A 26,672-nucleotide genomic window follows, 5' to 3' on the forward strand; every position below is an offset into this window, starting at 1 on the left:
GGAAGTGGAGGGAAAGAGAACAGAAAATAAGTTTAGAGAAGCTGGAAAGTGCTACCTAGAAGTCTGGTCTGCAAGATCCCAGTGAGAAGGGAGTTGGGGGACAGAATTCCCACTGACTTTATAGGGCCACTCTCCTGTGTGTTTGTGGGGTAGAGAGGAGGGCAATGAGGAAAAATGAAGATAAATCTAAGTGCAGGAGAACAACCATTCTTGGGGGGGGGGGGCGGGGATGTGCCCTGGGAGAAAGAGACAGCAGATGCATATTCAGAACAAGCCAGACAAAGATGTTAAATCTCAGTAGTAAGGAATTCAGAAGCATGTGCTTCTTCTACCCACTTGACCTGAGTTCTGAGGCAGAATTAAATGCCTCAGGAAGAAATCCTTTCATAGAAGGATTCATTGTCATGTTGTCTTCTTAACTAAAACAACATTTCAATTACAAGCTATAGTTACAGTGAATTAGAGTGTGACCCACAGGCATAACAGTCAATTAAGCAATTATAAGAAATGTACCAATCTTCTTGGATTTCCTGTGTTCCAAATAATTCCTTGAGTGCATTTGAGATATTTTATTTGATTCCTAAGTCTTTTTTATTAGAGCACCTATGTGTATATTTCATATTTTTTAAACTGAGGGTGTGACTATAGTTTTTTACCATCATATAGCTTGGAAGACTAAATATGTTTGGCACTTGAATTGAAAAAAAAAAAAAAAAAAGAACAACTATGTTCCTGGTCATGGCCACTTGAATAAACCTATTGGCATATGGGCTGAAGACCACCGCCTTGTCCCTTTCCCATCACATTCGAAAGAACGTTGACTCTTTAATAATACTTTCAATATCGAATCTTCTCTTTGAGATTTAGACCCAATATAAATGGTTTTGAAAGACATTTTCTAAACTTCTTCCCTAGATATTGATGTGGGAAACAATGGCAGAAGAAAAATTATTAAGTCTCCTAGCTACTTACAGCCCATTGACAAGTCCTTCAAATAGGCAGAGTGACCTTCCTGTAGGGATTCACCTGCCTTGATGTCAATACTTTGCTAAGGACAAAAGGCAATCTTAGCCCAATCCCCAGGATCCTGTAGTTTACTTTAATATAAAAAAATTCCTTTGGAAGCTTTCTTTATCTCTATCCCCCAAATACGTGTTGGCAATCATCCTCCAAGCATATGGCTCACTGATAAACATCTGAAGGATCTCATGACTAAGGTTTTATTAGATGGTAATAAATGACTTTTTCCCAACAATAGCTAGCCGCCCCCCCCCCCCACACACACACCAAGGTCCTAGAAACCTTGCTTTCAAAATTCCTTAGAGATTTATACTCTCCCTAGCCCCTTCCCAACTTGAAAGTATGTAATTGGCCTCTCCTCATAACCCTGGTGCAGCTCCTTCTGCCTGTGGGTCCTGTTCCCATGCTTTAATGAAATCGCCTTTTTGCACCAAAGGATGTCTCAAGAATTCTTTCTTGGCCATTGGCTTCAATCCCTAGCATCTCTTCTACATCAGATATTAATTAATTTTTTGGTAATATAACATTGAGAGAGTTAAGGCAATCTAGCCACCCAGAAAACCTCAAATTTGAGATTGGGAAAAAGAATACTGCTTGGCAACTGAATTACTCAGTTAAGAGTTCAGAGTAGAGCCCCATTCACCTGGCCTGTCCTATCATGTTCAAGACTCTTTTTGATCAGCCCTAGGTATGACGAGAGAATAAAGAGATATGTAAGAAATGTGGGAAATAAGTACCCACTCCACCAAAGCAAAGATCTTTTTGCAGTTGACAAAGTAATAACACACAATGCTTTTGATTACTTACTATGTGCCAAACACCATACTAGGTGCTCTAATTCCCACAACAGTCCTGCAAGACACGGATTGTCATCCCCATTTTCTAGCTGAAGAACCTCAGGTTCAAAGAGGTTAAGGAACATGCCTAGGATTGCACAGCTAGTAAGAAGTGAAAGCCAGGATGGAATCAGAATGGCTTGATGCTATTATGCCACTCTGCTTCCTAAAAGTTAAACAACAAAAAAGTTTTGCCTGAGATCAAGGATAGATCCAGGGTCTAATGGTCATATAATTGGTGGGAGAAAACTTCTTTAATAAGAACAATACAAAAATATCTTTTGCAATTTTTATAAAAATATACAAGCATGTGAATATATTGTGAGGGCCCTTCCTATCATCTGGAAGGGGTCAGAGTAAATAACAAGCTTCATTAACATCATAGATATAGCCCCTCTCTGTTGGGAATTCAACATTTCAGGTTAACTGCCTGATTAAGAGTGAGAGAAGGTGCTTTTGTAATGCCTCAGGACGTTTTGATAGTACCCTCCAATCCCCAAAGGTATTCATTACTGTTGAAAACTTAGATGCTGCTGGGAAAGACAGTGTATTGATCAACACCTGACTTTTGGGAGGAATGGAAATGAGAACTTTCCCTCTCAAGTTCAAAAGAATCAAAATTGTTTGATGAACTTAAACAGCCCAACCCAAATTAGGCAACAAGGTTCCCTAGGAGGTAATTTACCATGAGAACAGGGAAAGACAGATGAAGAGATGAGCTGGGAAAAGCGAATCCCATATCTGGATTCATTACTGAATGTACCTTAACACAGCCAGCGGGAGGCAGACTTGGGCCTGTGTGTACCATAAGCATTTGAAGGTGGTAAGGCTGGGTTATATTGCATAGATCTCATCTGACAATGAATTGTGCACTTCTCCCCTGTACAATGAAGAACAACCATAGTCTGGGTTAGGATCTACAATATCCTTGGTGGCATAATTAGAGCCATAGCTCTGAGCCACAGCTGTTTGTCTTGGCCACGGTCAGCAGGCAGCAATGCTGAGGTTCAGCTCCAGCAACAGTAATGATGATACAGATGATCACTGGGCACCAGAAACATAACCTAGTCAAGGTATGTTTTCAAACTGCTGTGATTCCAGAAAAACAGTATACCAGGTGTCTTAGCCAACCCTGCATCAACAGCTCATTCTGGAGTTACAGCATCAGGGCAGTTCCATGGAATCCTCTAGTGTACCATGGAATCCATGGTACACTGACTTTTGGGCTTGCTTTAAAAAAAAAAATTATAGGGCAGCCCTGGTGGCACAGCGGTTTGGCACCGCCTGCAGCCCGGGGTGTGATCCTGGAGACCCGGGATGGAGTCCCACATCAGGCTCCTTGCATGACGTCGATGTCGTCAAGACGAGATATATGAACTGCCCTAGGCCAGTACAGCAGCGCTGGCCACTGTGCCCTCACCATGCTCCAGAAGGAGGGTCCCCGAGCCTTCTACAAAGGGTTCATGCCTTCCTTTCTCCATTTGGGTTCCTGGAACGTGGTGATGTTTGTCACCTATGAGCAGCTCAAAAGGGCCCTCATGGCTGCCTGCACTTCCCCAGAGGCTCCCTTTTAAGGATCTCCTGCTGCTGACCCCACCACCTCTAGCTTTGGCTTTGCCTCCAGCCAGGCCCTGCTTCCCCTCCCTCTCTCCTTTCCCTTTCCTTGCACTCCCTTTCCCACCACCTCCGTTTCCTCTCCCTACATTCTCACCCCCTCTTCCCTACCTCATCTCCTCACTGCCTCTCAATCCCAGTAGAGTTGATCCCAGTTAACACTGTGGGAGGCCTGGCACCAGCCAGGACCCAAGACTTCAGTCCCTTGAAAAGTTAAGCCCAGCTCTTTGTTCTGCCCCCAAGCCCAGCCCAGCCAGCTTGTCACCCATAAAACAGGTTCAACCTTGAAAAAAAAAAAAGCAGGCTTCTCCCTCTGCTTGTGTCCCTGCCTCTCTCTCTCTCTCTGTGTCTCTCATGAATAAATAAATAGAATCTTTTAAAAAAATTATAGTTAGAATGACAAACATCTGAATATAAATCAGCACCCCTGTGGCTTCTTGCATATACTTAAGGAAGAAGACTCAAAAAGACTGGACCTCCCCCAGTCATGCATGGCACACTAAATTGTTAGTAAAAGGAAATGTGACTGTGAAGGATCATATAGGGACATGTTTTTCCAGGTCACTCTAAATCCTTCCCTTTTGCCTCTGCAGGATCCTTTTTCTCTTTGAGCTATGAATCAGTAATCTACTTTTGCTCATTTGTATTCTTTTCTTGGAGATTTCATCATGCATCTTCAATGATTTACATTCTCTTAAACTCAATTTGCCTAAAACTCACCTCAGCAGAAAATGCTTACAAAATTTTTTTAAAAAGTGAACAAAGGACATAAATAGGCAATCCATGATAGAAAAAACACAAATGGCCAATAAGCATATGAAAAGATATTCAATCTCATTAGGAATTTTTTAAATAGCACTGAAAAATATTCTTTTTGCCTGTCATATTGATAAGGATTTCCCCAAAACCTACGTTTCCACTGTCCTATTTCAAATCTAAAGCTCTTTTTAAAAAGGTGATCCCAATGTCTGCAAGCTTGTTACCAGCTTCCTTTGTCTACTTGGGACTCTTCTCTCCAGGTGAATGATCCCTCCACTCATCAAGTATCTTCACAAAAGGATCAAAGGAGGTCTTCTGACACTTAGAAAAGCTAAGAAAACAGTATGGGTCCCACAAAATTAACCGATGTTCTAAATGTTCATTCATTCACTCTCTCCTGAGAGCAGTGGAAGAACTGGATAAGAGCTGAAAAGACACTCTTCCAAACCACTCACCTGACTATTTTCACTTGCTACCATGATGTCTTTGATGCTTTCAGGTGTCTTGTAATCCTAATAGAATCTAAGCTTTTTAGGGAAGGTGGAAGGAGCCCAGAACTATGTTACATTTCTTTGACTTCTGCTATAGTATTGCTCACACAGAAGATGCGAGATAAATGTTCATTCATTTCTTGATTACCTTCCACACAGCATAAAAATTTCAAAAATAAATTTAATTCAGAAAGGTGTAGAGATAGCATGGTTGTTAAGCACCTGAACCCCAGCATTGGGCAGATTTAATTTCCTATCTGGACATTGCCATTTATTAGCTGTTTCTTGACTTTCCTAAGCTTTGTGTTCTTATCTGTAAAATGGGGAGATGGTAGTATGGTTCTTGACACAGAGTATGCACCCAATTAACACTATATTTGAGAAATTATCTTGTAAACAAGCTGTAATATGCAAACCTGTTAAGTCTTTAGATGCTTTTTTTATAGCAGCAATGTCCACAATAGCCAAAATATGGAAAGAACCCAGGTGTCCATTGACAGATGAACTGATAAAGAAGATGTGCTATATATATATACAATGGAATATTACCCAGCCATCAAAAAAAAAAAGAAATCTTGCCATTTGCAACAACATGGATTGAACTAGAGCATATTATGCTAAGCAAAATGACTAAGATAAAGACAAATATATGATTCACCCATGTGTGGAATTTAAGAAACAATACAGATAAACATAGGGGAAGGGAGGGAAAAATAAAATAAGATGAAATCAGAGAGAAGAAAAACCATAAGAGACTCTTAACTATAGGAAACAAATTGAGGGTTGCTGGAGGGGGGTGGGGTGGGGAAATGGATACTAGGGTGATGAGCATTAAGGAGGGTACTTGAAGTAATGAACACTAAGTATTATATGAGACTGATGAATCACTGATCTCTACCTCTGAAACTAGTAATACATTATATGTTAATTGGTTTTAAATTTTTTAAAAATGGGGATCCCTGGGTGGCACAGCGGTTTGGCACCTGCCTTTGGCCCAGGGCGCGATCCTGGAGACCCGGGATCGAGTCCCACGTCGGGCTCCCGGTGCATGGAGCCTGCTTCTCTCTCTGCCTATGTCTCTGCCTCTCTCTCTGTGTGTGTGTGACTATCATAAATAAATTTTAAAAATTTTTAAATTTTTAAAAAATGAATATGATTTTAAGTTGAAAAATAAAATACCAGGCAAAGCAGATGCCCACTTAAAGAGAAAAAAAAACTTCAGATACTCTTTGAAAGTACTGAGCAGTTCAAAAAAATTAATAAAAAAATAAAAATAAAAGTACTGAGCAGTTCAAATAACAGTGTTTTGCTCACATGCATACAAAATCTCCATGACCTCATAGATGTTTTTTTTTAAACAACTGAGGAATAATGGATGTGTAATAAATTGCACATATTTAAAGTATACAATTTGATAATTTATATGTAATAATACTAATACCAAATATATATATATCACATTATGAACACTTAGGTTGTTTCCATATCTTTGGCTATTGTGATTAATGCTTCAATGAATGTGGGAGTGCAGATGTGTCTTTGAAATCCTGATTCGTTACCTTTGGATATATATGCAGAAGTGGGATTCCTGAATCATATGGTGGTTCTATTTTTAATTTTCTGAAGAACTTTCATACTGTTTTCTATAGTTGCTGTACATTTTCACCAGCAGTGCAAGAGGATTCCCTTTTCTCACATCCTTGCAACTTGTTATCACTTGTCTTTTTGATGATGGCCATTCTAACAGGTGTAATGTGATCCCTCACTGCAGTTTTGATTTGCATTTTCCTAATGTTTAGTTGAGCACCTTTTAATGTATCTATTAGCCACTTGTATGTCTTCTTTGGGAAAATGTCCATTCAGGTTCTCTACCCATTTAAAAATCTGATTGTTTTTTGCAATTGAGTTGTATGGTTATTACATATATAGTTTGAATATTATATAATTTGAATATTAATATCAACTAGTTTGTTTGAAACTATTTTCTCCCACTCTGTAGATTGCCTTTTCATTTTGTTAATTCTTTTGCTGTGCTGAAACGTTTTAGTTTTGTGTAGTGCCACTTACTTATTTTTGCCTTGATTGCTTGTGCTTTTGATGTCATACCCAAAAAAGTTATTGTCAAGACCAAAGTCATGGAATCTTTGACCTACATTTTCTTCTAGGAATTTTATAGTATCCACGCTTATGTTTAATTCCCTAGTCCACCTTGAGTTAATTCTTATCAGTAGTGTAATTTAAGGGTCCAATTTCATTCTTCTGCATGAGATTATCCTGTTCTTTTTCAAGACACTTATTATAGAGCCTATACTTTCCCCATTGAGTATTCTGGGCTCCCTTTTCAACTATTAGTTGACCTTACAGGTAAGGATTTATTTCTGGGCTCTCAATTCTATCCCATTGCTTTATGAGCATATTTCATGTCAGTACCATACTGTTTTGAGTATTACAGCTTTGTAGGACAGTTCAAAATTGCTAAGTGTGGTCCCTCCAATTTTGTTCTTTCTCATCATTGCTTTGGTTATTCAGGATCTTTTGTGACTCCATAAAAAATTTTAGCATTCTTTTTTCCATTTCTGTGAAAAATGCCACTGGAATTTTGATAACAATTCCATGGATCTATAGATGGCTTTGGGCAGTAGGAATACTTAACAATATTAATTTTTCTAATCCATGAGTGTGGGATATCTTTCCATTTCTTTGTGAATTTTCCAATTTTCCTCTTGTTATTGATTTCTGGTTTCATATTATTGTGGAAAAAGAAGATACTTAGTATGCTTTCAATCTTCTTAAATTGCTAAGACTTGTTTTGTGACCTCCCATATGATCTATCCTGGAGAATGTTTTATGTGTGCTTGAAAAGAATGTATATTCTACTGTTGCTGGATGGAATGCTCTGTGTATGCTTTATATACTAGTAGGTCTATTTGTCTATTTGGTCTAATGTATAGTTTAAGTTCAACATTTTCTTTTTAATGGTCTATCTATTGTTGAAAGGAGGGTATTGAAGTCACTTACTACATTGTGGTTTTTTTGTTTTTTTATTTTGTCTATTTTCCCCTTTAGATCTGTTAGTATTTGCTTAATACACTAGGTGCTCTAATGTTGAGTGTATATGAATTTACAATCATTATATACTCTGGATTTATTTTCTCCTTTACCATTATATAATGACCTTCTTTGTCTCTTGTCACAGCTTTTGAGTAAAAATCTATTTTGTCTGATATAAGTACAGCTAACCCTGTACTCTTTTGGCTTCATCTGCACAGAATTTTTTTACAACCCTTTTCTTTGAGCTTATGTGTGTCCTTAAAAATGAAGTGAGTTTCTTGTAGGCAGTATATTGTCCAGTCTTGCTTTTTCATTCATTCAGCCACTTTATGTCTTTTGATTAGATAATTTAATCTACTTAAAGTTAATTATTCATACAGAAGACTTACTAAAGCCATTTTTCTCATTGTTGTCAGGCTATTTTGTAGTTCTCTTGTTCTTTTTAAAAAAGATTTATTTATTCACTTGAGGGGGGAGGGGCAGTGGAAGAGGGAGAGGGAATCCTAAGCAGACTTCCCACTGAAATTGGAGCTTGATGTGGGACTCAATCCCAGGACCTCGGGGTCATGACCTGAGACAAAAATCAAGAGTTAGACACCCAACCGACCAAGCCACCCAGGTGCCCCTGTAATTCTCTTGTTCTTTTCTTCCTCTCTCACTTTCTTTGTGAATTGACAAGTTTCCATAGTGGTATGCTTTGACTTCTTCTCTTCATCTTTTGTATATTTATTGTAGGTTTCTACATTTTACCATTATGGCTATATAAAACATCTGATAGTATATTTATAGTATATTTTATATTGATAGCAACTTAACTGCAATTGCATACCAAAACTCTACCCTTTTAGCCTTTAATGTTTTTGATGTCACATATTTCTTATATTGTTTATTCATTAGCAAATTATTGTAGCTATAGTTATTTTTAATACTTTTATCCTTTAACCTTTTTACGAGAGTTAAATGGTAAACACATCACTGTATTATCCTATTAGAATATTCTGAATTTGACTACATACCTACCTTTACCTGCATGCTGTATATTTTCACATGTTACCAATTAGCAATTAGCATCTTTTCATTTCATCTTGAAAAATTCCTTGCAGCATTTCTTGCAAGGCAAGTCTAGTAATGATGAACTCCCTGTTTTTGTTTGTCTGAGAGTCTTTATGTCCTTCATTTCTAAAGGATGACTTTGCTGGATAAAGTATTCTTGGATGGCAGGTTTTTTTCTTTCAGCTCTTTGAATATATCATCCTACTTGCTATTTTAAGATTGCTGCTAAGAAATCTGCTGATAGACTTATGGGGGTTCCCTTGTAAGAGACAAGTTTCTTTTTTCCTGCCACTTTTAAGATAGTCTCTTTTTTTTAAAATTTTTGACAATTTTATTACACTGTGTCTTGGAGATCTTTTTGAATTGAATTCTTAGGGGGACCTACAAAGCTTTATGACCTTGGGTGACCAAATCTGATATAATAAGTACAGCTAACCCTGTATTCTTTTGGCTTCATCTGCACAGAATTTTTTTACAACCCTTTTCTTTGAGCTTATGTGTGTCCTTAAAAATGAAGTGAGTTTCTTGTAGGTAGTATATTGTCCAGTCTTGCTTTTTCATCCATTCAGCCACTTTATGCCTTTTGATTAGATAATCTAATCTACTTAAATTTAGATTAAATTAAATTACTTTATTTTTTTTAAATTACTTTACATCTACTTAAATTTAGATTAAATTTCTGCTGAGAAATCTGATGATAGACTTATGAGAGTTCCCTTGTAAGAGACAAGTTTCTTTTTCCCTGCCACTGTTAAGATAGTCTCTTTATTTTTGATTTTTGACACTTTTATTACACTGCGTCTTGGAGATCTTTTTGTTTTGTTTTGTTTTTTTGTTTTGTTTTTTAAAGATTTTATTTATTTATTCATGAGAGGCAGAGGCACAGGCACAGGCAGAGGGAGAAGCAGGCTCTACACAGGGAGCCCGATGCGAACCCGATCCCAGGACTCCAGGATCACGCCCTGGGCCGAAGGCAGGCGCTAAACTGCTGAGCCACCCAGGGATCTTGGAGATCTTTTTGAATTCTTAGGGGGACCTATAAAGCTTCATGACCTTGGGTGACCAAATCTCTCCCCAGATTTGAGAAGTTCTTAGCCATCAATTCTTTAAATAAGCCTTCTCCCCCACAACCCCTCTTCTCCTTTCTTCTCTATTTGTGACTCCAGTAATTCACAGACCACTTCTTTTGATAGTATCCTATAGTTCATGTACATTTTGTTCCATCTTTTCCATTCTTTGTTCTCCTCTTACTGGATAATTTCAAAGGTCTTGTCTTCCACTTCATAGATTCTTTCTTTTGTTTGATCCATTCTGTTGTTGATGTTCTCTGTTGTTGTTGCTACAACTTTTCCAACTTCATTCATTGTATTCTTCACCTCTAATACTTCTGTTTGGTTCTTTTTTATGATTTCCATCTGTTTGGTAAACTTTTCATTTTGTTCATGTATTGTTTTCTTAATTTCATTGAATTATCTCTGTGTTTTCTGTTGGCTAATTGAGCTTCCTTAAAAAAATTATTTTGAGGGACACCTGTGTGGCTTAGTGGTTGAGCATCTGCTTTCAGCTCAGAGTGTGATCCCAGGGTCCAGGGATGGAGTCATGCATCGGGCTCCCTGCAGGGAGCCTGGTTCTTCCTCTGCCTATGTCTCTGCCCTCTCTCTGTGTCTCTCATGAATAAATAAATATATTTTTTTAAAGTTATTTTGGGGATGCCTGGGTGGCTCAGTGGTTGAGCATCTGCCTTTGGCTCAGGTCGTGATCCCAGAGTCCCGGGATTGAGTCCCACATTGGGCTTCCTGAATGGAGCCTGTTTCTCCCTCTGCCTATGTCTCTGCCTCTCTCTCTCTCTCTCTCCCCTCTGTGTCTCTCATGAATAAATAAAATGTTTAAAAAATAAATTAAAAAAATAAAAAAGTTATTTTGAACTCTTTATCAGGTAAGTCACAGATCTTCATGTTTTGGGGGTTGGTTACTGAAAAATTGTTGTGAGGGGCACTTGGGTGGCTCCATTGGTTAAACGTCCAAGTATTGATTTTGGCTCAGGTCTTCATCTCAGGGTCGTGTGTCCAAGCCCCACATTGGTCTCCACACTGAGCATGGAGCCTACTTTTTTAAAAAGGTGGGTGGGCACTCCAGGTGGCTCAGCGGTTTAGCGCCGCCTTCAGCCCAGGGCCTGATCCTGGAGACCCAGGATCAAGTCCCACGTCGGGCTCCCTGCATGGAGCCTGCTTCTCCTTCTCCCTCTGCCTCTCTCTCTCTTTGTGTGTGTGTGTGTGTGTGTGTCTCTCATGAATAAATAAAATCTTTAAAAAATAAAAATAAAAATTATAAAAAATAAAAAAGCTGCGTGACTAAGTGGCTCAGTCAATTGAGCATCCAGCTCTTGATTTTGGCTCTGTTCTTAGGTTGAAATTGAGCCTTGCATCAAGCTCCATACTTAGCATTGAGTCTGCTTGGGATTCTCTCCCTCTGCCTCTCTCCCTGTGCTCACACACTCTCTCTCAAATAAATAATCTTTAAAAAATAAAAATTTTTTTAAAATGTTGTGATCTTTGGTGATGTCATGTTTCCTTGATTTTTCATGTTTCTTGAAGTTTTGTGTTGCTATCTTTACATCTGAAGTGGCAGTCCCCTTCCCCTGTCTTTACTGACTGACTGGAAAAGCCGTACCTTCCATCAGCCCTGCTAGGGATCCTGAGGCTGTCTCAAACCTTCTATGAATATGCCTGCTTCATGTCTATTGCTCCCTCTTGTGGCAGAATTCTTAAATTCATATGCCTTGTCTTGGTCAAGTGTTGACAGCCTCCCTTATGTTTTCCCAAAGGAAGCACTAAATTCTCAAATTTGTGGTCTCTCCCAGGCTTACAGATCTGGGCTTTCTGTATGTGCTCACTAGCTGTCTGCGAAAGCTTTCTCTCACTACTATTGGGAGTGTGCTCAGGGACCTGGCCATGGGGTATAAGTGTATGTAAGTGAGGCACAGAGAGTGCTGGGGGTACCTGTGAGCCAACTGTGGGGGATCTGCAAACAAGACATCCCCAGTGGTTCATGGGCAAGCCTCCCAAAGGAGTCCATGTCAGGGTTAAAGGATCCGTGTCCCTTACAGTCATCCCGATTCCTGCTTGCTATTCTCCCAGCTACTCACCACTTCCACCCTCTCACCACCACCACCACCCTCATGCAGCTCCTGACTCAGTTCTCTGGATTGGGATTAGGGATAAATGAGTCTTTTTGGCAGCATCCTACACAGATGGAAAATCTAGGTGTTCACTCACATACTTTTAATTTCCCCTGTGGGGGAAAATCAGGAGCTGAGATGGGTTTTCTTAGTACTGAGCTGCACTGCCTTGTAGGACAGTTGATGCAAATAGTCAAACTGTTCCTCTTAACCTCACCAACGCATTCAGTCTTGAATTTTGTTTGGGCTCCAAAGTGTGTTAGATCTCATCTGCTTGACCCTTGGACTTCCACAAAGGCTCTCTCATCTGTGAGTGATTGCTTAAATCGATGTTCTCCAGGAGTTCCTGGACTGTGGATAAGGGAGGCAGAAGCCAGTTCAAGGGCTACTTCAGTTTTCACAGCCTGGACTGAGGGCTGTATGGCTATTACCTAACCCACAAGTAGGCAAGTTCCTTCCCAGATCCCTTGGGGTATGGTGCTGGTAACAGGACCAAAGCCAAACAAGGCTGTAGCTAAGTCTTCAGAGGTATGGGACTACAGTATGTAGGTGAGCTGTCTAGGTGCAGCCCTGTCCTCCCAAAACAGCTCTCCTAATTCTTGGACTGCATAGGAGTTTCACAATCTCCTAACTGAATCCTGCAGCTTTCACAAAGGCACTTTTGTTCATGAATGGATATCAAATTGTCGTTATTGAGGAGGGAATATAAGTAAGGGAAGTCTTATTCAGCCATCTTGCTGACATCGCCATTAGAGCTTCCTCAAATTTTTCTTCATGCCCCTTTGTAATCCTTCCCTTTTGTCCCTCCCTGATCCCAACCCATAGCCCAGGCAACCACTGATCCGCTTTCTATCAATACAGATTAGTTTGCATTGTCTAGAATTATATAAACAGACTCATACAATGCATTTTTTTGCCTGCCTTCTTCTACTGAGCAAAATTATTTTGATATTCATCCATTTTTTGCATGTATCCAAATTTGTTCCTTTTAATTGGTGCAAAGTATTCCAATGTGTGGATATATCACTTTTTTTTTTTTTAATATCTTCACCAGTTGAACATGGAATTGTTTCCAGTTTCAGGGTTTATACATAAGTCTTCTATAAATATTTTTAAATAAATCTTTATAGGGCATATGCTTTCACTTCTCTGGTGTAAATACCTATAGGTTGAGTGAGTGATTTATCTAGTGGGCATATGCTTACTTTTTAAAAAAAACTCCCAAGGAGATGTTTGGGTGGCTCAGTCAGTTAGGCTCCATCCTTTGGCTCTGGTTGTGATCCCAGAGTCATCGGATGGAGCCCAGAGTGTGGGCTCCCTGCTCCGCAGGAAGCCTGCTTCTCCCTCCCCTTGCATCTCTCTCTCCCTGTTCATGTTCTCTCTCTCACTTTGCATTTTCCTGATGGATAATGCTTGTTAGACATATATATTAAATATATCTAACAAGCATTATTATATATATTTATATATATATTTGGTGAAGTGTCTGTTCAAATAATTTGCTTGGTTGCTTCCCTCCAATATTGTTTCTTTTCTTCCTATTGAGTTTTGAGAGTTCTGTATATAGTCTAGAAAAGAGTCATTCATCAGATATGTAATTTGCAAGCATTTTCTTCCAGTCTATAGTTTGTCTTTTCATTCTCTTAACAGTGACTTTTGAAGAGAAGTTCTTGATTTTTGTGAAGTCCAAATTATCAACGCCTAGCTAATAGGGCCATGAAGACGAAGAGAGTGATATGGAAAAATATGTTACAGTGATTATGATACAGTAAATTCTCATTAAATGTCAATTTTTGTTGACTTTATTGAAGGAAAAAATGGCTTAAATAATTAAGACTAATTGTCAAGTTAAATCCCCCAGTTCCTTACATTTATGATTATGAGCTGTGTTAACAAAAATTGGGGCTCTGAGTTTATTGAGTGCTTATCCATTGCTGGCAAGAATATAACCTGGTGCAATCACACTTTGATAAATCCTGGTAAAGCTGACAATATGTATTTCCTCCCTAAGCAACTCCACATCTGGACCTTACTTAGAATGTCGCACATATGCATAAGGAGATATGTATTTATATGTGGGCAGCTATGTTTTGGTAATAGAAAAAAGTCTAAACGACCTAAGTGTCCCCTTATAGGAAAATGGATAAAAGATGGATATTGCTACAATAAAAAATTACATTGCAGTAAAGAAAGTTATATTTAGAGCTCTGTTTTAACATAGAGAAGCTTCATAAACATAAGTTAAACCTCACTGTATCTCTCTCGCTAACACATACACCACAAACACACACACACACACACAAAACCACCTGGTCTCCCCTTTGACTTCTCTCTGGGTTTCTGGTTTTGTTTTGTTTTTCTCTATGTAGTGTCTGCAGACTGCCTTACTCTACTTATCTATGCACATGGCCCAAAGATGACTGCTTGAGCCCCTTGTACATATTCCCTGTAGAATTGTTAAGTGCTAGTCCAGTTTCCAGAGAGAGGCTAATTGCTCCTCCCAGCACTTTATTAATTAGCTTCCTTTGGTTCAGGTGTTCAACTTTGACCCAATAAGCTGTACCAAGTGTAAGTAAGGTCCCGTAGAACAAGTGCATCTTTAGGCTGCGTACTATAAGTAGATGGAGAATTGAATAATTCATGGAAAATAAGAATGGGCTAATCCGATGCCTCAAAAGACAGTATACTGTGGCAAAGTTAGTTAGGTTCAAGCAATAGGTACAGCAAAGTCTTTGCCAAACACTTCATATGCAAATATATTGTAGATTTTCTCTAAGAACAGCTATCTTATTTCCCAAAGTTGTATTCACAGGGATCCTATTTTAGGGGGAGGTAGGGATGGTTCATAGCATTAGTATTCTGAGGAACACATTTTGGCAATTCTGGATTAAATAATAATAGTGAAATTATTAACTCAGTGAAGTAATATTATTTGTCTCAGGGTAGCACCAACTTAAGCATTTTTGTGATCTTTATATCAGTTCTGTGTGGCAGGTTATATTCTTACAAATAAAGAGACTGAGGCATAAGAGAAGTTGAGCAATTTGCCCAAAGTTGAATGAGTAGAGTGGGGGTGCTTGACTGGCATCAGGCAAAATTTCATGCTTAACCTCTGTGTACTATACTGAAGTCTATTAAGTGTGCAATAGCATTATGTCTTTAAAAAAACATACATACCTTAATTTAAAATGTTTTTATTGGGGTACCTGGGTGGTTCAGCTGGTTAAGTAGCTGACTCTTGGATTTCCACTCAGGGTCCTGGGATTGAGCTCTGTATGACTGTGCTCTGTGGGGAGTCTGCTTGGGATTCTCTCTCACCCTCTCCTGCTGCCCCTTCCCCCAACTTATGCATATGATCTCTCATTCTCTTTCTCTCAAAAATAAATAAATCTTTTTTAAAAATTAAAAATATAATTTTATTGCCAAAAATTGGTATTCGTCATCTGAACTCTCAGCCAGCCAAAATCTTTTTCTGGTGGAGGGTCTTGCCTCAACGTTGATGACTGGTCAGGGTGGTGGCTGCCAAAGGCTGTGTAATTTCTTAAAATAAGACAACAATGAAGTTTGCTGCCTCAATGGACTCTTCCTTTCACAGCTGATTTCTCTGTAGCATGTGATGCTCTTTTAAAAAAAATTTTAAAGATTTTATTTATTTGACAGAGAGAAAAAACACAAGCAGGAGAGGGGAGGGGCAGAGAGAGAGGGAGAAGCAGATTCCCTGCTGAGCATGGAGCTCCATCCCAGGACCCTGAGATCATGACCTGAGCCAAAGGCAGACACTTAACTGGCTGAGCCATCTAGGCACCTCTAAAATAATGTTTTAAGATATTTCAGTATAGTTCCTAGATTTTATTTATTCATGAGAGACACAGAGAGAGGCAGAGACATAGGCAGAGGAAGAAGTAGGCTCCTCACAGGGAGCCCGATGTGGGACCCGATTCCTGGACCAGGATCACGCCCTGAGCCAAAGGCAGACACTCAACCACTGAGCCACCCAGGTGTCCCAGCATAGTTCTTGGAAAGGAAAGTGCTCTATAACGAATAAGTTACTTAGTAGCTCATTGTTCAGAAATACTTTCTAAAACATGAGTTACAAATGCTTTTTTTTAAATAAATTTATTTTTTATTGGTGTTCAATTTACCAACATACAGAATAACACCCAGTGCTCATCCCGTCAAGTGCCCCCCTCAGTGCCCGTCACCCATTCACCCCCACCCCCCGCCCTCCTCCCCTTCCACCACCCCTAGTTCGTTTCCCAGAGTTAGGAGTCTTTATGTTCTGTCTCCCTTTCTGATATTTCCCACACATTTCTTCTCCCTTCCCTTATATTCCCTTTCACTATTATTTATATTCCCCAAATGAAAGAGAACATATAATGTTTGTCCTTCTCTGATTGACTTACTTCACTCAGCTACAAATGCTTTTAATGACATCTAAAATGATGAATACTTTCCAGAATTTTCAATTTACTTTGCTCAAATTCATCAGAGGAATCACTATCTATGGCAGCTATAGTCTTATTTAATGTATTTCTCAAATAATAAGACTTGAAAGCCACAATTACTCTTTGATCCACAGGCTGCAGAATGGATGTGGTATTAGCAGGCATGAAAACATTAACCTTGTTTTACAGCTCCATCAGAGCTCTTGAGTGATCAGGAGTATTGTCAGTGAGAAATCATATTTTGAAGGGAATCTTTTTTCTGAGCAGATCTCAAAGATGCACCTAAAATATTAAGTAAACCATGTTGTAAACAGATGTCTCATCTCCCAGGCTTCGTTGTTCCATGTATAGTGCAAAAGCTGAGTAAATCTAGCATAATTCTTGAGGGCCCTAGGATTTTCAGAATGGTAAATGAGCATTGGCTTCAACTTAAAGTCACCGGCTTCATTAGCTCCTAACAAGAGAGTAACCCTGTCCTTTGAAACTTTAAAACCAGGCATTGATTTTTCTTCTTTAGCTATAAAAGTCCCAAATAGCATCTTCTTTCAATAGAAGGCTGTTTCACCTACACGAAAAATCTGTTGTTTAGTGTAGCCACCTTCATTAATTATCTTAGCTAGATCTTCTAAATAACTTGCTACAGCTTCTACATCATCACTACTTCATCTTACACTTTTGTGTTATGGACATGGCTTCTTTCCTTAAACCTCACAAACCAATCTGTTAGCATAAAATTCCTGAAGCTCATTCAACCTTCACAGAATTGAAGAGAGTTAGGAGCTTGCTCTGGATTAGGCTTTGGCTTAAGGGAATGCTGTGGCTTGTTTGATTTTCTATCCATACTACTAGAACTTTCTCCATATAAGCAGTAAGTCTGTTTCACTTTCTTACCATTTGTGTGTTCACTGGAGTAACACTTTTAATTCCCTTTAAGAATTTTCTTTCACATTCCTAAGTTGGCCAATAGTTTGGTACACGAGACCTAGGTTTGGGCCAATCTCAAGCTTTCAACATGCCTTCCTCACTAAGCTTAATCATTTCTAGCTTTTGATTTAAAGTGAAAGACCTGTGACTTCTTCCTTTCACTTGAACACTTAGAGGTCATTTTAGGGTTATTAATTGACCTAATTCCCATTCTGATGTGTCTCAGGGAATATGGAGGTCTAAGAAGAGAGAGGGAAACAGCTGATTGGTGGAATAGTCAGAACACACACATTTATTAAGTTCACCATCTTATATAAAGGTGGTTTGTGGTACCCCAAAACAATTAAAATGGTAACGTCAAAGATCACTGATCAAGAGCACCATAAGAAATATAGAATGATGAAAAACATGAAATATGTTACAATTACCAAAATGTGGCACACGGACACAAAATGAGCAAATGCTGTTGGAAAAATTGTGCTGATAGACTTGCTCAGTACAAGTGTTGCCACAAACCTTTAAATTTAAAAAAAAAAAAAAAGAAGGCAATAACTGTGAAGTATAACGGAATGAAGAATAAAATGAGGTATATTCTGCAGTATGTGAAAGAAATGTTTCAAGTAGGATGATTGCTGTTCCTTGTTTCTTTTGCCTTGTTACAGAATAGTATTCCATTTCATCGCTCACATTTCTACCTTTGAATCATGGATCCTTAGTGTCTCCCAAGGGCTTATCCACTTCCTTTCAATTTTTAACAGAAATTTGTTTTTAAGATTTTTAAAATTTATTTATTCATGAGAGAGACAAACAGAGCGAGGCAGAGACACAGGCAGAGGGAGAAGCAGGCTCCATGCAGGGAGCTCGATGTGGGACTCAATCCTGGGACCCCAGGATCACCGCCTGGGCGGAAGGCAGGTGCTCCACCACTGAGTCACCCGGGCATCCCTAAAAGAAATGTTTAAACACACTCCTATTCTTCAGCGTTCTGCGTCATTTGATAAAGTAAACAAAATTTTCCTTGTTTTTCGATTCATGAGGAACGAATGGTTTCTCTCTCCAGGGTCCACTCCAGAACCTCAAGCCATTAACTAGTTAAAATAGAAAATCTGAGAACCTCTAGATTAAGAGAAGAAAGATAAAGAGCACATAGGCATAAATAAATGCCTTACTCTTTGATAAAAATGGAGGCTTAGACGCCACTTGCTCTTTCATTTGAGTTACTGTACATCATTTGTCCTCAAGAGAAAGCACAGTAATACTTCAATAGTGTAAATTATTTCCCATAAAGCATGTCTCCGTCTATACCTGCATAGACCTAGGTAGAAAATTAAGAGGATATGTAGAAAATGTTCAGAATGTAAAATAATGTACCATTTCAAATCATCTTGTATACTACCATACACTGGAAAGAGATTACTATAGTTTGTTGGTTTTGTTTTGTTTTGTTTTGTTTTAAGGCCTTTTCATGAGCTCTGTGATTGAGCTTCATGTCCCGGTAGAATCCTTGGGGAAGACTAACTGGACTAATTTAAGATTTTTTTTTTTTTTTTTTTTTTGGAGCTGACACCTGAAACAGCAAGTTAACCAGCCTAAATAAGCAGGCATTCCACATCAAGGAGACGCCGTCGGGACTGGGTGCTTTTGCTTTATGAATCCCAAGTAAATAACTCTGGTGTTGCATATATCATGCCTTTCGCTCGCAGTACGTGATCATCTTTCATCCCGTAATAAATATACATCGAGCGCCTACAATTTGCCAGTGTCTGATGCTGCAGGGAAGAAAACACCAACCCGGTTCCTCCGGTGCTTACTCTAACGGGAGACATCCTCCTGCGCCCTACCGCCTACGTATCCAAGAAAAAAAAAGAAAGAAAGAAAAGGAAATTTCGCTACAAAACTCTAAATTCGTCCAACCTGACTTGGGCAAACGGAAGAGCACGCACGCCCTTGGAGCCGCTGCAAGTCGAAATTCCGCCGGCCCCCGGCGGCGACAAAGACGCCCGCGCCGCGCCTCGCCTCGTCGCGTCGCGTCCCGTCCCGTCCCGTCACGTCACGTCACGTCACGTCACGCCGCCCGGGAGCCGCGCGCAGCTGTGACGCACAGGCCCCGCCCCCCGCTCCCTCCGTAGCGCCCCCGCCCCCCGCCCCCCCTCCGCGAGCGAAGTGCGCAGACTCCTCGGCCCGGCTCCGGTTCTGTCGGGACGCCGCCGAGCCCGCGACGTCGCCTCCCGGTGAGTTTCTGAGGGGGCCCGCCAGGCCTTGTCCTTCCGCCGTGGCCGCGCCGGCAGTAGGGCGCTGCAGCCGCAGTCCCGGCCGCGGTGTTTGGTAAACAGAAGCCCCAGCGTGCCCGCAGCGTGCGACCAACCCCTCGCTCGGCCCGGCCAACCCCGGGCGTGAACCGAGCTGACGGAGGATGGCAGCCTCCGGGGTGGAGAAGAGCAGCAAGAAGAAGACCGAGAAGAAACTTGCTGCTCGAGAAGAAGCTAAATTGTTGGCGGGCTTCATGGGCGTCATGAATAACATGCGGAAACAGGTACCGCCTTTGTGGGAGGGACGGGCGCCGGGGGGAGGGGGTCCGGGACTCGCGCCCGCGGGCCCGCGGCTCTCCTGCGCGGTCCTCGCCCTTCCTGCCATTTTCCGCACGCAGCCAGCCGCGGTGTGCTCGCGGAGCGTCTCTCTCGTTAGGCCGTTCTCGAGCGCTAGCGTGTCCCCGTGTGCTGGTGCTGTGGCTCCCCGGCCACGCTCCCGGGGGGCTGGCTCCTCGGGCTGGCGTTCGGCATCGCGTGTCGGTTGTGTAACAGCTCTGCCCTAGTTATTATCTCTTTGTGAGGCGAGGATCCCTCCCTCGGAGAGCCGCTCCAGGGTGTCGTGAGATCTTGTGCGGAGGAGCCCGTTGGCACAGCCCAATCCCAAGACCCCGAAGAAGGAGGAGGAAAAAAAAAAAAAAAAAAAAGCATCGCTGGCCTGAAATCAGCTAGTCTTAAATACGGATTCCCCGCCCCTCCTCTGTGTCACCCGGTGGAGGTAGTCAAAGACAAGTCCTCCCGTACGTGTTCATTTAAAGCCAAATACAGTCACGGCTAAATAAATACCGCGCAGTGTTTTAAGGCCCCTGTGCGCCTCTGTGATTAAGGGGAGCTCTTTGTTCTGCCTTTGATGTATGGCGCATTAATGAAAGTCTCCGCGTCGGCAAAAAGGTGGGTTATGAAGAGAATGGATTTTAACAGGGAGAATGTAGACTAGAGAGGGGTTTGTTTGTTTGTTTGTCTTTTAAGTCCATGACGTCTTTTACCAAAGAGCATATCAAAGTCACTTGGTTACTTTTTTTTTATTCTATAAGCTTTATTTCAATAATAATAATAATAATAATAATAATAATCGCATCTAAGGAGACGTGGGAATGTTTGTTTTGTGATCGTGGTCCTGTCTTTAAAGAGGACAAAAGCAGGATGTGAGTATGAATAATGGCAAAAGCTGGTTTGCTTATCCAGTGATTCTGATGAGAATATGGACAACGGTACAGGGATTTAAGATTTGTGTGAAGATACGAGGCTTCTGGTTTCATTAAGCAAACTCTCGCTGCTGGGAGCTTGTCTTTGTTCATCAGCTGCTGGCGTGGTGCATGAATGCAGTAGGTATCTGTCCAAATGCCTTTAAACCTTTCCTGGCTTTGGTGCTGAAGTAGCTGTGGACCTCTGAATTTAGAATTATGTGTAACTTACTTTCACATATCTATTTTCACGTATCCATTCAAGTTCCTTTCATGTAAAGCGTTTTACATTTACAACACCAACGACTTCAAATTACTGGTGCATTTAGCAAGTGTTGGCTTCTAAAGGTCCAACACCGTTCACCAGTGCTCACATTTGTTTCCAGCAGTCCTCCCACTCCCCTCCAGATATGTGGTTTTTGCCTGTGGACTCCAGCGTGGTAAAGCATTGCCTCATTCCTTATGTAGATAGGGTGCAACGGGATTGCAGCATCAGTTGTTTACTTGAAAGAAGAGGTGATTTTCTGAAACTGGATGCTTAGCTCTTTGGGTTTGAAAATTTCTGATTCATATCCCTTTCTTATACTTAGCGTTAGACTATATTAACATCTGTTTATTAAGTTAGAAATAAAGTTACTGAAAAATCAGGATTCTGTTATTGTTACTGAGGAGGAAGGGGGAAATAGAAGCTGGGTGAACAACCAGAGATCTCTTTCACAGCGGTTAACTGACCTTAATCTGTTGGATTCTCTTTTTGTCAATAGCTTTACATGTCATTCGGGTATTCTCCAGTAGAACTTTTACCAACTTGGTGGAATCCTGCATCTTTTGCAAGATTTGTGTGATTTTTCAGTTTTCACTTTGCAGTTGATTTACATTGTACTTGTTTTAACATCATAACAGTAGAGACTCACCAAGAATGATTGACAAGGGCAGTTGTTGGGAATTGGCAGAAATAGAAACTGGTCTGAGCCAGAGGAAAAATGTTTGAGTGAGAACCAATTTTATGAGTGTTTTTGTTCTTTAGTGAATATTATATTGTGACTATTTTTGCTTCCCCATATGACCTCATCACTTTGGGGATCAGAGTAACGAGTGCCTGGATGAAAAGGACCCCTCTGTACACACCCGGAGACATTCTTACAAGAAGTTGAGCATATGGTAAAATTAGAATACCTGAATTCCAATCCTGCTCTACCATTAACTAGTTTTGTGATCTCAGATAAATATAATTTAGGTCATTTCATCTCTTGATAGCCTAATAGCCAATTTTATGTGTAGTAGTGAACGGGGTTTCTTCAGAGCCAGCAGTCTCTGCTGGTGCCTTTTCCTTCTTATGGAGCCTTTTCCTTCATCATCCTTGCAGTCATTTCTAGTTTTCAAGTAAACTTTCCAAAGAAGTATAGGATTCACTAAAGGATATAAATCATAAACATGCAACTCAATGAATTATCACAAAATATACATACCACCAACAAGAAGTAGAACATGAAGAACACAGCAGAGGTCTCCGTTTACACTCTTCTCAATCACTACCCACCCCCTAAATGTAACCACTGTTCTAACTTCTGTCACCATAGATTTGTTTTTCCTGTTTTAGAACTTATAAATGGAATCATACAGTATATACTCTTGGGTCTTGGTTTCTGAAAGCTAACATTATTTTTGTGAGATTTATTATGTTCCATGTGGCTCTACTTCATCTTCATTGTATTTATTTCTTTAGTATTCCATTGTATAAATACACCACAGTTTATCCATTCTATCATTATGGACATTTGAGTTATTTCTAGTTTGGCACTATGAAGAATAGTACTACTTTGAACATTTTTGTATGTTTTGTACATGTCTTTAGATGTGCACATGTATGCATTTCTGTTGGGAAGTACCTGAGAGTGGAGTTGTGGAGTCATAGGCTATGCTACACTCAACTTTAATAGATAACTGTCATAATGTTTTGAAGGTTGTGCCAGTTTATGCTCATGCCAGCTGTGTATTAGAGAGGCTTTTATTCTACATCCTGTCAGCACTTGATATTGTCAGTCTTTATTATGTTAGCCATTATAGTGGGTATATTAGGAGCATCTTATTTAAATAGGTTGAGCACCTTTTTTCCCCTTTTTGTTTATATTAATTTTATTACCTGATATACTATAGAGGAGCTCTACAAAGCAGGGCTGGATCATAATCACTACTGCTCATGTCCAATTGCTGTTGCTCTTGTGTTAATTAAGTGTAGGAGAACCTTAACATTTAAGGGATATGTCGTAAGATCTTCCTAAGTACCACTATAGTTTACAGTTTCCCCCTGTTAAGTGAATTAAAGTATAATTAGAATTTAAAACCTTATGTTAAAACCCTGTTGAGAATTAAGAGAACCAAAAAAGCTGATTTAAGGATTGGCTGCTGAGTAGTCAACTAGGCTTACTTACTAACTAAAATGACTTAACTTCTGTATACTCACCTCTTCAAGACTGTAAATTACTACTAGCCATTAATCTTTAGGGTGAATAATACAACTTCCTGCATTAAATTTTCAGTAATAGAAACACTTCTTGATCATTTATTTTCTACCAGCCATTCTGCAATGTGTTTAACATGCTTTGTCTCATTTAATTCCGCCAACAACATCCATTGACTACTCCCATTATCCAGACTTTCTTATTTTTGACTCCAGGCTGTCTTCTTTTGTCTGCCCAGTTTAGGAGATAATCATCTCTCTCTTCACTTCCTTCCAATGCCCCCAGGCTTTCTTGACCTTCCATCCTTTCTTCATATCTGTCTGGCAAAAAAGCATTGATGACTATTTACCTTTTTTGTGCAAGGTTTCCAAGCACAGCTGGAATATATCCCATTTCTAGGCAGTTCGTGGCCAGGTGTCTTAATTTCAACTCAGCTGTCAGTACTGGTGATCAGTCCTGCTTTCTGTTAATTTTACTGTTTTCCTCTAAAATGAGTCCTCTCTCTATTTGCTTGTTTTCAATAGATCATCCCCCTTTTGATAGTGTAAATAAATAGAAGACATTATTTTGGAACTGTCTAACTTTTAGATTTCTACCCCCAAATCTATACACCTATTTTGACAATTTTTTATTTTGCTACAATGGGAAGCTGCCTCTTTTTCATCTAAAGCCAGTGTTTTCACCTGGGCTTTGAATCCCTCAATATTAGCCTAGTCAGAAAAGTTACATTGTTTGTTAATACATCTCTTTTGAGCATCTTTAACTTCTTCTCTTACCGGAGTCTAGCATTTAGGCATGTTTTAACTTCTTTAATTTTTTTAACCATCCACCCAAACCAGTCTACCCATTTTTAGTCTCAACACTCCCCTATAAATAATACCTCCCTCCTCCCTGTTAAAACCAGAGGATGGGTAGACTCACTGCCCCCTTTTCTTTTAGCTCACTATTGACTTACTCATCTAGCTCAGTTTGGCTTTCTAACACATCCATTTGGGTGAATACTTACTGAGCCACTGCATGCTAGGCATTTTGCTAGATTCTGTACTTGCAGTGATGAGCAAAACCAGACAATCCATGCCCTCATGTAGTTTTAGTCTAGTAGGAGAGTGAGACATTTGTCAAGCAGTCACACAAAAAAATGTAAAATTGAAACAGTGGTAGGTATTATTGAAGAGAAGAACATGATACAGTGAGGGCAGATGAGTGGATGATTTGACCATTAGGAAAATTTCCCCCAAGGAACTGGTGAATGAACCGAGAGCTGAAATAAAAGTACATGTTAAGGGATGCCTGGGTGGCTCTGCGGTTGGGTGTCTGCCTTAGGCTTAGGGCGTGATCCTGGAGTCCTAGGATCGAGTCCTGCATAGGGCTCCCTGCATGGAGCCTGCTTCTCCCTCTGCCTGTGTCTTTGCTTCTCTGTGTCTCTCATGAATAAATAAACTTTTTTAAAAAAGAGTACATGTTAATCAGGCACCTTAAGGAAGAGCCTCTTAGGTAGATGGAACAGCAAATGCAGAGGCCCTCAGTCAGAGACCTGCTTACCACAGAATGGCAAATTCAAGAGACTGACTTAAGGCCGGTGTGACTGGAACACAGAACATAAGAGGGATGATAGTGTAAGACGAATCTGGAGAAGTAGCTAGAGACCTGCCCAGGCATAGTTTCATAAGTCAAGTTGGGGGGAGGGGTTGCCTTTATTCTAAAGCCCCTTCAGATGTGTGTTGTGCATGCATGTTTCTGAGAAAGAGGAGGGATCTGCAAGTGTTTGTTTTTCTTTTGAAAAAGATGGTCTGATCTGTGGCAAATGAGAGAGCTCTCAGAGTGGTTGTTGGCAAACCAAACAGGAAGTTACTCAGTAATTCAGTGAGATGGTCCTTTGGATTAAGGTGGTAGCTACAATAGAAATGAAGAAAAGATGACATATTCAAGAAATTTAGGAGGTAAAATCCACCGGACTTGGTGATAATAACTTCCACCTGTGGATGTGATGACTAAATTAGATAACCAAATTAAGATAACTTAAAACAGGACCTGATAGTAAGTTCCCAATAAATGTTGGCTATTTTTGTTGCTATTATGATAGTGGTGATTGACTGGATGCTGAGGGATTCAATACAAATTTTCAGTTATGACCTCTAGGGTTCTAGAATGCATAGCAAGGGAGATAGTGACACTATTCACTGAGAGAGGAGATACTGGAAAAGGATCAAGGCTTTGGGGAAAGGATTATAGTTTGTATTTTAGGTATGTTCAATTCACAGTGCCTATGAGACATTAAAGTATATATGATGAATTGACAGGTCTGGAGAGTTGTGGGTTAAAAGTGTAAATTCATGGGGCACCTGGCTAGTTCAGTCATACCATGTGCAACTCTTGACCTCGGGGTCATGAGTTCGAGCCCCACATTGAGGGTAGAGTTTACTTTAAAATATTCTTTTTGGTGGTGGTAAGGGGGGTAACCTGAATGGCTCAGATGGTTAAGCATCTGCCTTTGACTCAGGTCACGCTCTCCATGTCCTGGGATGTAGCCCCACATTGGACTCAGGAGAGCAGGAACCTGCTTCTCCTTCTGCCTCTGCTCCTCCTACCACTCATGCACGTGCTCTCTCAAATGAATAAATTTTATTTACTTATTTATTTTAGGGGTGTCTGGGTGACTCAGTCAGTTAAGTGTCTGACTGGATTTTGACTCAGGTCATGATCTCAGGGTGGTGAGATCAAGCCCCTTGTCAGGCTTGAGCTTAGTAGGGAGTGTGCTTCAGATTATCTCTCCCTTTCCCCCTGCCCCTTCTCCCACTCTTGCATGTGCGCACGCTCTCCCTCTCTCAAATCTTAAAAAATAAATAAATAAAATAAGTGTAAATTTTTGATTATCTGCAGATGTTAGATAACTTTTTTGTTAAAACCGTGGAGAATCTAGGATAAATGGGGAATGAGTCTATAAGGAGCCCCCTTCCCCCCCAAAAAAATGTCCAGAAGAGTAACAGGAAAATGAGTTTCAGTTTTCAGAATCTGAGAAGAAATTGTTTCAGAAGGAGCATGGCAAATTTTGAAGCCAATGAGAAGTCAAGATATAGCAACACAGGGGAGTTATTGACTGTAGTGAGTGTTGTTTTGATGGGAGACAGATGGAAGTCAGATTATCATGAGTACGATATGAAACAATTGAAACAGCTTTATTGGAGAAATTTGGCCCTGAAGGAAGTAAGGGAGTCAAATAAAGGTCATTCGGTTTTGTTTAAATTGGAGAGGTACAAATGTGCTTAAAAACTGGAAGAATTCATTTGTTATGGAAAGAGCCCAGATATCCATCAACAGAGAAATGGATAAAGAAGATGTGTGTGTACAC

General features: G+C 40.1%; 1 protein-coding gene and 1 pseudogene across 7 annotated transcripts in view; one reads left to right on the plus strand and one right to left on the minus strand.

Moving 5' to 3' along the window:
* LOC140599731 (COP9 signalosome complex subunit 9 pseudogene) overlaps positions 1 to 19,384 on the minus strand; it is a 41,902-nt pseudogene extending 22,518 nt beyond the window's left edge.
* Positions 18,928 to 26,672, plus strand: part of KLHL7 (kelch like family member 7) — a 67,814-nt gene continuing 60,069 nt past the window's right edge. Inside the window, exon 1 of one of the 7 annotated variants that reach the window (XM_025993149.2) lies at positions 18,928 to 19,602. Coding sequence is in view for 1 of the 7 variants with exons in the window: in XM_025993145.2 (XP_025848930.1) it covers positions 19,785 to 19,904 (120 nt within the window). In the remaining 6 variants the exon portion in view is untranslated. Of the gene's footprint in view, positions 19,905 to 19,974; positions 20,569 to 26,672 lie in introns of those variants that run through there. The other 6 variants (XM_025993145.2, XM_072764534.1, XM_025993146.2 and 3 more) reach the window with 6 other exon arrangements.

The sequence above is a fragment of the Vulpes vulpes genome, chromosome 7, assembly GCF_048418805.1.
Source record: "Vulpes vulpes isolate BD-2025 chromosome 7, VulVul3, whole genome shotgun sequence".
NCBI classification, from domain to species: domain Eukaryota; kingdom Metazoa; phylum Chordata; class Mammalia; order Carnivora; family Canidae; genus Vulpes; species Vulpes vulpes.